Below are 12,422 nucleotides of genomic sequence, written 5' to 3'. Positions count from 1 at the left end.
TCTGCAAACTGCCGTTTTATATGCAGAAGGTGAGAGTTTATAGACAACAATCAAACCGTGCCTTTGTCATATCAACTCTTATGACAAACTACAGTATCTAAACCAGAAACATTTAATCCTTACTCAAACTAAGAGGCAGACAGTTCCCTAACAAGTAACTATGAAGAAAAAACATATTTTGCCTCAGTTTTTCATGGCAATGACAGATCATCGGATATTAGGAAAAAATTCTTCACTGAAAGGATTGTAAAGCATTGGAACAGGCTGCCTAGGGAAGTAATTGAGTCAACATCCCTGGAGGTCTTCAGAAAACGTGTAGATGTAGAGCTCAGTGACATGGTTGAATGCTAGACTTGGCAGTGCTAGGTTAAAGGCTGGACCAGATACGCTTAGAGGTCTTTTCCAACCTAAATGATTCTCTAATCTTGGGCTGCCAAGCCCTCAGAGTTAGAAGACCATGACTAGGGGAGAAGTAAGCAACTTTCCATCTGTGGCCACCAAAATTGTGAAGGACCAGTGTATCAGCTCAACATTAGTAAGTCCGTGGGGCCTGATGGGATTCACCCAAGTGCTGAGGCAGTTGGTAGATGTCATAGCTGGACCCCTCTCAACAATTTACCAGAAGTCTTAGGAGGCTGGGGAGGTCCCCGCTGACTGGTAGCTAGCCAATGCTATTCCCATCTAAAAAAGGTGCATGAGAGAAGACCCAGGAAACTACTGACCTATTAGTGTAATCTCAGTCCCTGGAAAAGCTAGGGAGAAGATTACCCTGGGTGCTGATGAAAAGGCATTTAAAAAACAAAGCTATCATCAGGCATAATCAACATGGGTTCGTGAAGGGGAGGTACTGCCTCAGTAATTTGGTTTCCTTCTGTGATAAGGTCACCCTCTTGGTGGAGGGAGGGAAGGCAGCAGATGTAATCTTTCTTAATTTTAATAAGGCCTTTGATAATGTCCCTCACAGCCTCTTTCTGGACAAATTGTCCAACTTCAAGATAAACAGGTTCATGGTATGCTGGGTGTTGAAATGGCTTGACAACAGAGCTCAAAGGGTTGTAGTGAATGGAACCATAGCTGGCTGGCAGCCAGTCACTAGCAGTGACCAGCCCTGACCCAGGGCTCAATTCTAGGGCCAGTCCTGACATTTTTGTCAATAACCTAGATACAGGACTGCAATATAACCACAGCAAGGTTGCTGATGGTACTAAACTGGCAGGTTTTAGGAAGAGAGGCCTTTCAAAGGGAGCACTGGGCAATTAGTAATGGCAAGTAATTCAGCAAAAGAAATTGCCAGGTGCTGCACCAGGGACAGAGTAATGCCGGACATGGGTAGAGACTGGGAGACAAGTGTCTGGAGGGCAGCTCAGCAGGAAGGGATCTGGGGGTGCTGGTCAGCAACAGGCTCAACGTAAGCCAGCAGCATGCCCTGGCAGCCAAGGGCAAACAGCATTTTAGAATGCATTAAACCCAGCATAAACAGCCAGTCAAGAGGTGATTCTCCCGCTACATTTAGCATTGGTGCAACCCCACCTTGAAGATTGTGTGCAGTTCTGGGCTCCATAATATAAAAAGGATAAAAAGGTCCCTGCAAGTATCCAGAGGAGAGCAGCTAAGCTAGTAATAGGGCTGGAAGGCATGTCCTATGAGGAGAGGTTGAGGACACTTGAGTTGTCTAGTTTGGAGAAAAGAAGCCTAAGAGGCAACCTCTTCTCCCTAATAACCAGTGAACACGATGGAATGGCACAAAGCTGCACTGGGGGAGGTTCAGCCTGAACATTAGAAAAAACTTCTTTTATCATGAGGGTGGTGAAATACTGGAACAGGCTTCCTAGAGTGGTTGAAGCCCCTTGCCTGTTCAAGACATTTGGATAATGCCCTCAATACCTTCATTATTACGTTTCGACTTTTTGACTAGCCCTGAAGTGCTCAGGCGGTTGGACTAGATGACCTTGGAAGGTCCCTTCTAACTGAACTGTTCTACTAGGACAGCATTAAGCATTTAGTTAAGTTCAAGCGGATTCAGCATGCCTACCACAGCTACGTAGGATAGGGAAGCATCAAATTTAGCACTTCAATAGCCAAGATAAGAGACAAATCCAAGGATCCAGCAAAACTCTTACAATTCTCTTCATTAGAAGACTTTCAGTATTTGGCTTAAAAATTAGAGTAAGCCTGGTATACTCACTACAGAGAAGTTGTAATTGCTTTTAGGGTTCTCCTTGTTGCCTTAATTATTGCATGCTGTTCACTTAGTACCACCTTACTTTGCTTTTGTCAGAAGGTTTTTTTTGTCAGATTTTTCGTCAGAAGCTGTAAGGATACATAATTGCCCCCCGATTACATAGCTTTCTGTTTAAAGATATAGGAATCAATCAGAAATCATTCCAGAAAAGGTACAGATAACTTCAACTGCAGCATCAGTACTTACAATCATCTGAGAGCCCATGCAAGGATTAAGTGGTTAAAAAACAAAGAATCTTTTCTACTAGAATTATTAGTGAACTTACAAGCAGATTTGAAAACACTCAATTTCACACTATCTTAAATCAAATTACACAATGTTATCAAGAACATTGGCTTATGGTTATTTGGGCTACACACAGACTCACTGTGAGCAAGTAAAACTAGTGCATTATTAAGAGTCACAGAATATTTGTGTTTTTTTCCCCCCTTACTGCTCTAGTAAGTACAAATACCTCCCCCATGTCCCATTTAGTACAAGTAGCACAGAGTGGTTACTTGCAAATTCCAGATTTCCAAAAAAATAATTCCAGATGTAAATCCCCCTGCATTGACTAAAGCTCACTTCAGTAGCTTCAATCTATTTCTCAATTACTTGTTTCAAGAGAAATTTAACAATGGAAAATAGCAACAACAAGAAAAAAAGAGGCATACTACTGCAAACATGTTACTGCGTAATTTCGCAAACTGTCTCCCAGGCAAGCTCTTTTAGGGGGTGCTCCCTCAACATGTCAGGTGCCGGCCAGAGTTTACTCCGTCACTTTTCAACAGGAGCCCAGGTCCTTTGGAATAAGGAAAAATAAACACCATAAAATGTGCCAAAGAGGAAGTCCAGGAACCCTGAAGAGAAGAGAATTTTCGTAGGCGTTATCACCGATGATAATCTAGAATCAACCTACCACAGTTCTGAATCAAAGTTTAAAAAAGTTGTTCTTCCCATAGACTACTTCTCCCCCCTCTCTCCCAAAACCTACCAGTTCTGAAGTTCTGAATTATTTTCATACTTTTTCAAGTTTCAACCCCGTTAACAGAGGCAGAGAGTTAAAGCTTATATCCACAAATCAGGAGTGGGCAACTTCCCTGCTATGTTCCTCCCAAAATTTCACTACCTGCTAACTTATGGTCAGCTCCACAGGTTAACTGGGTCGCGTTACTCCCAATGTTCAACTCCAGCTCCAATAGGAGCCTCAAAATCTCAAAACACAAGATTTAACACAAGATGCAACAGACTGTCAAATACGAACCACGATCAAGATTAGATACTACATGAAGAGAAGTAATGCAGGATAATGCTAAAAGCTATCTGACTTGCAAAGAAAAATTGTATGGTAAAATTGTTACATATATTTGGCTCTCAAATAACATTTAGTTAGCTTTCCATAATCTTTGAAAGCTCCCACCAAGCAAGACTAACAGACTTCCAATGCACAGAAACATTTCCCATGACAGTTTACATTGACTTGATACAAGTTATGACAATCAAAGTTCCTAATGAATATGTATCAGTCAGGAAAAAAAAAACACATTTTCCTTCCTTAGTTAATATTCTAACAGATTCTTCTCTAAATGAATACTGAAGTAATATTCCATATAGTTAACACCTGACTTAAAAGTGTAAGGAAAGAAAGCAGTTTGGTAAAATGAAGAAAACCTGTCACTGTTCGAGATACAGGTAACTGAAATTCTTATTTTAACTGCTTGCTAAGTGGAAGAAATAAAGCTTAGAAGTGATTTCACCCCAGGGGGGAAAACAAAAGTCTTCTTTCTCCTACAGATGAAGAAAACCACACTGTATGTATTTTGTTTAACAGTAACTGGTCCGTGGTTGTCTCTAAGGGCCAAATGCTTAGTTGACATCTCCATAGAAAAAAAGCTGGTTACAATTAAATGAACAACTCTTTCCACAGCTTCCAGTGGATGTAGCAGTTAAACACTTTTCCTGAACACAGACATTCCTGTTTTCAATCTATAGGATGAACATGTAAATTCTAGTCAAATGAGCCTACAAGGATAATTTTGGAGACCATCTCCTGTCTCAAATCTTCAGACAAAACACGCTTATTACTTTAAAGTCCCATCAGTAAATAAAACCAAGAGAGTTGCTTATTTCAGTTCAAGACTTAAGCATCTTACCTAGGTAAGACAAATACAAGAAACATACTTTACCAGCAGTTAATTCCACCTTGGTAGCTTCTACCTAACAGCTGAGGGCCGGTAGCTACAAAGCAGAGATGGTCATCTAAACCAGCACAGAAATAGAACTAAGAAGGTAAAGCTTTAGGTAAAAGTACTGTTTTACTGTGTTTTACTTGACTGCTGGATATATTAGAAACACATACACAAAAATTCCACCAGGAACTTCACACATTTTTTTACAAAAATACCCAATTTCATTACACAAGCAAGAAAAACTTAGGAGTATATCAGATGTTAAACTGAAGTTTCTGTAATGTATTAAGTCTAAGAAATGCTACATAAGAAGTAATAAAAATTGAACTATCAGACACCAAATTCAGCATGTAGCTCATTTTTCTCTATGAACCCCATATGAAGAAAATATAAAGGTACAAGTGCACAGATGAACATACCAGTTACTTTTGCACCAACAAACTTTTCGATGATTGAATATATCCTAAATTATACAGTCTATTTCGGCCAAACAGGCTTTTAGAGCTCTTGGGTAGCAACTAGCAAAAGACAACTTGATCACTGGATATAAGAAGAGCAGCTACAACAGTAGTCCTTGGTGCCACCCAAAAACACTCGAAGTCTTACATTTCTTAGTGATTTTATATAGATTTTTCAATGCAAACAATTTACTGCCTTCTAAACAGGAAACATGCAAGTATGCTTGGGGAAGTAGTGAGGAACACGAAAATCTTTTAATGATAAAACTAAGAATTTAGCACCATTTCTAAGACATTTAAGACTTATTAAGTGGTTTCTTTAAAATGCTAAGCATGTCTTTCTGCCAGCTCAACTCTATATCAATTGGTTAGGTACACTTAGTTTCCAGCTTATTTTCCCCCAAGCCAGGGCCATTAATTAGATACCACACTAGCATTTATAAAGTCCTTATTTTGACACTGGAGGTGTACTACCTGTTCAAAACAAAGCTAAATATAAGTACGTGCCTGAAAAAATTTAGAGCTAGGCAGAAATATCAGTGACCAAAATTGACAGAGAATAACTCCAGCAGCTCCGTTTTAAACTGCCAGTTTCACTCAGCCAGAGTATTACCCATTGTAAACCTGTTGCCTACAACTGCCTGACCTTTCTTTGCAGAAGGCCAATTCCTCATAGCATAAAACATCTCCAGACCTATTATATAGGAAAACTTAGCACATATGCATTTAGTCTGGAATCAAGGGCAATTTAAACAACACAACACTATGAACATACGACACCTGTAATCTAGCTTGGACCAAAACTGTTATTTTCCATAAAATAATAGTAATTTATACTAATATACAGTTATTCCGTAACTGAATTCTACGCTTTTTCCACTTGATAAATGCAAGAAAACTTCTCATGCACAGGCACACACATTGCTTCTTCTGCATTAGGAGTTCAGGGCACAAATACAGGGACTGATGAAACATACTGTTTGAATTGGGCAGAAGATAAATGTTTAAGTGTAAAAACCTCTCCCTGACTATTCCTTACTCGCATTATTCAAATTATTTTGTATAATGCAACAGACACCAGGCTTACCCAATAGGCAATTTTTACATAAATTTTCAATTAAACACTCAAAATGAATTAGATTGTTAGCTAGAAAGATACAAGTTACTGTTCCAAATCCTATATTCAACTACATTACACCTAACAATCAAAAATAAAAGTAGTACAGTAGAGTTTTAAGGAATGTAGGTACTGGATCATGAAACAAAACACAGTGTAAGGGGAAACATCTTAGTAAGACCTTACCATCATTAAGCTGTAAGATCCAGGAACTGTGGGGTAGCATTCCTTGTAAATAACCTAGTGAGATTTCAGTGTTTTGGACCTTCGGCAGGTAGAGTTTCACCTACATACCAAAACAAAAGACTGCTTCTTCCAAATACTATCAAGAATTCCTGTGTAACCAAATTATGTTTGGGAATACAACAGAAACAATTCAGCAAGTTCATTGACTACTCTACAATTTAACATCATGCTATGGATATGATTAGGTCCAGACATCACACCCACTTAGAGCATATATATTTCTCAGCTAACAACTATACTTTCAGAAGGTAACTACATACTGGTGTGAAATGTGATCTAGTCTTCTCTTGACCAGAAGAGAAACACATTAGGAAACAGTACCAAGACAGTAATTTTCATAACATTCTCTTAAACAGCTGCCTCCACCTCCTAATGAGGAGGAAAATTATCTAACAATTAAGGACTTCCACTCCCTTCTTCTTAAATAAGTAACTCCACTTCGCAGGGGAAGAAGAGTCCTGCTATGGGCTGCAGGGGAGCTAAGAATTGGGACAGACAAACCCTTGTTTGTCATTCCCGTCTCCCTTATTTATTATAGTAGCTGCACTTTTGTCTAAGACCAGAAGTGCAAATATATGAATTTTTACGTAATATGTATTATATCTGTCATGTGCATATATACACAGACACCTATTATGGCTTAATGTCCCAGTAGTCAGTTTCTATGACTTGAAGTATACAAACAACTCCCAAAGTAGTTCACTTTGACTCAAAGTCACCAATTCCTCAAAATTCATGAGGTCATAACAGCCCAGCTGAAATCTGCAGCTCATAATGAAGTTACAAGAGCAATTTTATACCAAGCAACAACTGTATCCTTGTCAAATTCCTACAAGATCTCAAGACACTGGTTAACAAGTGTTAATCAATATAAATCTTAATCACCTACAACAATTACAAATTAGACACTGATCTCCCCTTCCCACATAGAAAAGATTAAGTGGAGTTACTAGAAAACTATTCAACAGCCAAACATTTACACATTTAAAATAGTCATCAGTCAAGGAATTCAGTCAATTCTTGGTATTTTGAACTCTTCTGATTATCTTCAGAATAGAAATGAAGTTACGTACTGAGAAGAACGGGTTCAGCAATACTATAACAAGAAAACTAAATAATACTCAGAACAATGTAGTTTGATACCAAGAATTCAGTTGCAGAAGACAGTATAATACTCTGACACAAGAGCCTATAGTGCTAAATGTCATTCATACCTAATATGTCAGTTCATGAACACATTTGCTTTGAAACTCTTCAAAGAATTGGAGGCTGGGCAGCTGATACACTTCCTGGCACAAAATCAAAACACTTTAAAACATGTTCCCTGTAAAACAAATAGAATAACCACAACAGTGTGTCTAGATGACTCTTGATTCTCATTCTAAGACCAAATGGAAGAGGGGGGAAAAGGGGCAGTGAGAAAGAAGGTACTGTAACAGCAGGATGGATTAAAAGGCAAATTTAAAAACAGTATGCTAGAAAGCAGTCAGAAAAAAGCTGCAAGAAAAGGGAAGGAATGGCCACGAAATCTAAACTGCAGAAAAGAAGAGCAGCTTGGAAGGTGGCAAATGTGAACCTACAGAAATCAGGTAAACGAATGCCTTTAGTGAACATCATAGATATGAAAAAAGTTAGAGCATTCAGGAACCACTTAAAATTTAAGCTAAGGCTTTATAGATGCAAAAGCTAAATATACTGCTATAGATGAAGTTTAATAGCAACGTTTCTTACCTGTTAAACAAAAGCTTTTAAAGAGTTAAAAAAACAGAATTTGTACTCTCTCAGGCTCCTTGCCCATTACAGGATATCCTGGCAACAGCAAAAATCTTTCAATCTACAGTATTAGCAGATTAGCAGGACTGAATTAGGATTGAATTAGATGAAGCAGATTTCTTCCTACAACGACAAAAAAGACATTTTATAATTTAATGTTGTTAACACTTTCTGTTCAATAGTTCAACAACTGCATGAACAAAAGCGCTGCTTTGCAGGAAATAAGACACGTGAACTGAAGGAGGAAACAGTTTGCTGTGAAAAGTGTCAGTCCAGTGCACCGTACTCTGAAAGTAAGTTCAAAAACAGCTTTGTCATCTGAAAGAAAATTGTTATTAGCAAGTTTAAATATCCCCCTTCACTTCTGAGGGGCAAAGGGAGATGTTTTGTGTCACTGAAGTAAAGCTGCCTTTATAATTTGCACTTGACTATGGAATCTAACATGAATCCAGACTTGAAAAAAACTATTAGCAATTTCATATGAAGTCATGTCTTCAGGTATAGATAAATATATTAAGATCTGATTTATCCACAAAGTGGTAGAGAAATAAACATACAAGCATTAAGAATGCCAGTTACATTGGTTTAAGTATACACAACTTAGCCAGTTTCAATTTGAAATCAGTTTTAAAAAAACAACCACATAAAACAATCTACACAGAGACTTGCAAAGTAACCAGCTGTTTTGGGACAGCATTCGGTCACTTACAATTCATCACTAAGATGACCTGATTTTGACTTAATTCCTTCAGTGTAAAGCAAAGTAATGTTAAAGAGCATTACTAGGCATTCATAATTGGCCTCTGCCTAATGCTTACCTGCCTGTGCTTTAGTCAACACCAAATAGGCAAGAAAAAGCACCCTATCAGTTGATGCTTCTTTTTAGTGTGGCTGTTTCTGGCAGTAATAAGAAAAATTTAACACCAGAATTAACCTTCCCCCTCCACCAGTTACAGGAGGCTTTTTGATTTTGCTTTAAGAGGCAGGTTTCAAGACAAGACCTGTTCCTTTTGGGAACAGGGTAATATTAATGGGTTCATTTAAAACAGGATGAAGTACCAACAACTAAAAAAATATCAAGTATAGTAACAAGTTCATTAGATCATGTCAATGTCTGCCTAGTATTTGGTTGAAATGCTCTACTATCAGTTTGTCACAATTATATATTCAGCTAAAAAAAAGAAAAGAGCACACCTCCAAACCATTCCAAATACACTGCTAGCAAAGAAAAGAGAATGACCTAATTTTACACCTCCCATGTTAAAGAGTATGTGCCTTCAAAGGTGTTTCTTGAGCCTTGAAGATTATTTAATAGCCTATATCAACCTAAAGAAACGTACTAAAAATATTCCTTCTTAACTAGGGTAAACATTTGCATTCCAGTTAAACAATCATCCAACAAATGTGGGGTTTTGTTTTTAGGGCTGGTTATGTTCCACTGCTTGCAATATCACCTTATTTGCTACCACCCAGCAGTTCTGGAAACAGAAGTCACCACATTTCCATTTCGTGGCTAACAGCACAAAGATTCCAAGCCCTGACATACACAAACACCAAACACAGCCTTCTCTAAGGCTATTTTAGTAACCAACATACACATGAACTGAAGGTCAGTGTAATACATTGACCATAATACTTTCAAAGGTCAAACATGTTTTTCATCCTTAGACCTTCAGGTCCAAATGTCAAGTAGATTTGCCAATCCCTTGTGAGTCAAGTGGGTTACTAGCCCAGAAAAAGTAAACAAGTGTACTGAATTTGGTTTGCTTTACCAAAGTTGTCTTGGTTGTCATTTCTGGATTACAAATGTACACATGTTCAGAAGAAGAGCTCCAGGACGGAACAGAACGTCACTTCCTCAATTATGTCATGTAAAAGCAAAATTGGAAGCCTGTTTAGCTTAATCAACTTTCAGAAGAGTTGGCACGGGCAATACAGTACAAATCTGCAAAGATTAATTTATCCAAATGAAAGCCACTATTACTACTCTCCTTACACAGATTGCTTTCTGATATTTCTCTATTCTTCTGTTTGAAAACTTTAGTTTAAATACCATTGCCTAGTTACCAGAACAATCAGCTTCTGAATTCAATACAGCAGGATTACATGGAGAAAAAAATGCTAGTGTAATCGAAATGAACAAGATACTGGCAGTGCAAATGTTACAGCATACCCTGGGAAGGGTCTTCCACAAGAAGCCTGCTCTAGTGAGTCAGGATGCTGAGTCCATCCCAGAATCTAGAATAGCAGAGTTTCGTTTAAGGAATGACTTCCACTCAGTGGTACGGATGGCTTGCTGACTCAGGCTGTTCCCCTCTACAAAGCAGATGAGATACTGAGAGGGGCTGTATTATGGATAAAGGGAAAAGAAACAGTTCTTTCCTTAAAGTAAGAGAAGAAAAACAATCAACGAGGTGGGTCAGGTATAAGACTTTGGCTTTCCAGGGATGGCTTACATCCAGTAACAATTCAGCCACTTTAACATGGCTCCATCACCATAACAATAGCTCTAACAAAGTATTCAAGCATAAAACCATGAAAACTCCTCACCACGAGAACACGTGGTGATACGTTCATTTGATTTACCTGAGAAATAAAGCAATGCACAGCTATCTACAGTAGCATCACTGTTCACGTGAAACAACAGCATGGTACAGCCTGTCCTAAAGCATTACCCAATGAACTTTTTTTTTTTTTTTTTTTTTTTTTTAAGATAGAGAGGTTAAAAACTCTGCAACCAGCTGCCATGAACAGACTAAAGTTGTATTAATGCTGCATTGACTGGGGCATGGTCTTTTTGTAAAACAGTTCCCATACGGCTCTATTGACCACACAGCAAAGCTAAAAAGGTCTTTTCAAATCTCTTCTTTGCTTACAGAGGCCACCGCAACATTTGTTGCACTTTCTTTAAGTCAGGATGCACAACTGCAAGGCACTGAATAGTGCTGCTCTTGCAGTAATTCACCTCTTGCATTTAAAACAGTGACATATAACTTACTATACCCAAAGTATACCCTAGTACACTTGAAGTAAACATCTCTTCTTTGTGTGTGATGTAGGAAACATTCATAAATACATCATCACACAACATTAGCTCTTGTTCCAAGTGTTGGCATTTCCAAAAATTCCAGTCTGATTCTGTAGCCCCACCCTCACCGCAGGGGCAATGAGCCTGACACAACCAGCAGAGCCCCAGCATCAATTCGGGAACAATGAAGGTGTTTGGACCACAATTAGTAACGTGCCACTATGGCATTTAGTTTTATTCCCTATTTGGAACGTACTGCATTCAGATCAAATGCAAGCATTTTTAATGTAACACTGCACTTAAGAACAAGATTGTAAGGTACATTTTTCTCCTTTTTCCAGTGAAATTACAGTCTATCAATACAAAACTCTTAAGTGTGAATGCTCAAGGCAGAGCAGTGCAAAATCATCATGTAAGAGACTAAATAGCATCATCATCATTCCTTACCACATCTCTCCAAATGTCTGGTGGAAAAAAAAAAAACAGATATGTCCTCAGAGCTCTGGTATCATACAGCTTACTACAGAAATAAATCAGCAACATCTCCTCCCCAGAAACCCACATTTAAGCAATTCATTGAAAAAGATAGTCCTCAAAGAAAAGAGGCCTAAAAACTTTGTCCACCACCATGAATTCGGTAGGACAGACAGCTGAACGGCAGAGAAGCAAGTACAATTGATGTAGCTAGTATACTAATTTGTGAACTAGTCAAGCTTAAAAAAAATCTACACAATACCTAAGGTGACTTTTAAACAACTTCTTAAGAAATGGCTCACTTACACCAGGACTTGAAGTGGTTTAGACTATCAGTTCCAAGCACTTTGCTTAAAGACTACATATATATGCTCACATATCACCATTCACAACCAAAATAAGGACGAAAAATGCAATCCTATCAGGTCTCAGAGCAGTGCTGCAGCACGCTAAGCAGTGCCACACTACCCCAGGCAGCACAGTCCCTCCCTGCTGGCTCCCGACACCTCACCTGTCAAATTTCCGCCAAGCCATTTCAGAGTGAAAATGCACTTTAAGAAGTGACAAATGGAGTTGGCAGAGGAAGCAGGGAAGGAGCTTTTCTGCCAAGTCCACATGCTGGAACAGCTCAAAGGGTCTGCCAACCACCAGGGACAGCGTGGCCAAGGAGCAGAAAGCACCGTTAGGGACAGGGAAACCAGGATTCATCTCTTCCATCTCTGCCCAAAAGTTACATGGGGTTAGACTACTGCAGGACTGCAGTACAAAAGTTCAGGATCTGGTTACAAGTAAGAAAAAAAGACATAAGGCTAAAATAAGACAATTTTGCATCAGTTCTACTGTTCTCTCAGGTAGATGAAAACCCACAATACTGATCCTGGATTCCCGCACTACTTCTCCAAAAAAGTACAAACCA

General features: G+C 38.7%; 1 protein-coding gene across 12 annotated transcripts in view; it reads right to left on the bottom strand.

The window, feature by feature from the left end:
- Window positions 1-12,422, bottom strand: part of PPP6R3 (protein phosphatase 6 regulatory subunit 3) — a 59,649-nt gene that overhangs the window by 35,364 nt on the left and 11,863 nt on the right. For 3 of the 12 annotated variants that reach the window (XM_040560438.1, XM_040560444.1, XM_040560448.1), the window contains exons 2-4: window positions 7,963-8,127; window positions 7,446-7,555; window positions 6,172-6,271 (exon numbers count right to left, since the gene is read on the bottom strand). The exons of 1 other annotated variant lie outside the window; for it this stretch is intronic. In XM_040560438.1, the coding sequence (XP_040416372.1) occupies window positions 6,172-6,177 (6 nt within the window). In that variant the 5' untranslated portion in view covers window positions 6,178-6,271; window positions 7,446-7,555; window positions 7,963-8,127. Of the gene's footprint in view, window positions 1-2,895; window positions 3,082-3,350; window positions 3,436-6,171; window positions 6,272-7,445; window positions 7,556-7,962; window positions 8,128-10,177; window positions 10,316-12,422 lie in introns of those variants that run through there. 8 more of the 12 variants (XM_040560439.1, XM_040560446.1, XM_040560447.1 and 5 more) reach the window with 7 other exon arrangements.

This window comes from Cygnus olor, chromosome 5 (genome assembly GCF_009769625.2).
Source record: "Cygnus olor isolate bCygOlo1 chromosome 5, bCygOlo1.pri.v2, whole genome shotgun sequence".
Taxonomy (NCBI): domain Eukaryota; kingdom Metazoa; phylum Chordata; class Aves; order Anseriformes; family Anatidae; genus Cygnus; species Cygnus olor.
This window is presented reverse-complemented; position numbering and strand designations above follow the sequence as displayed.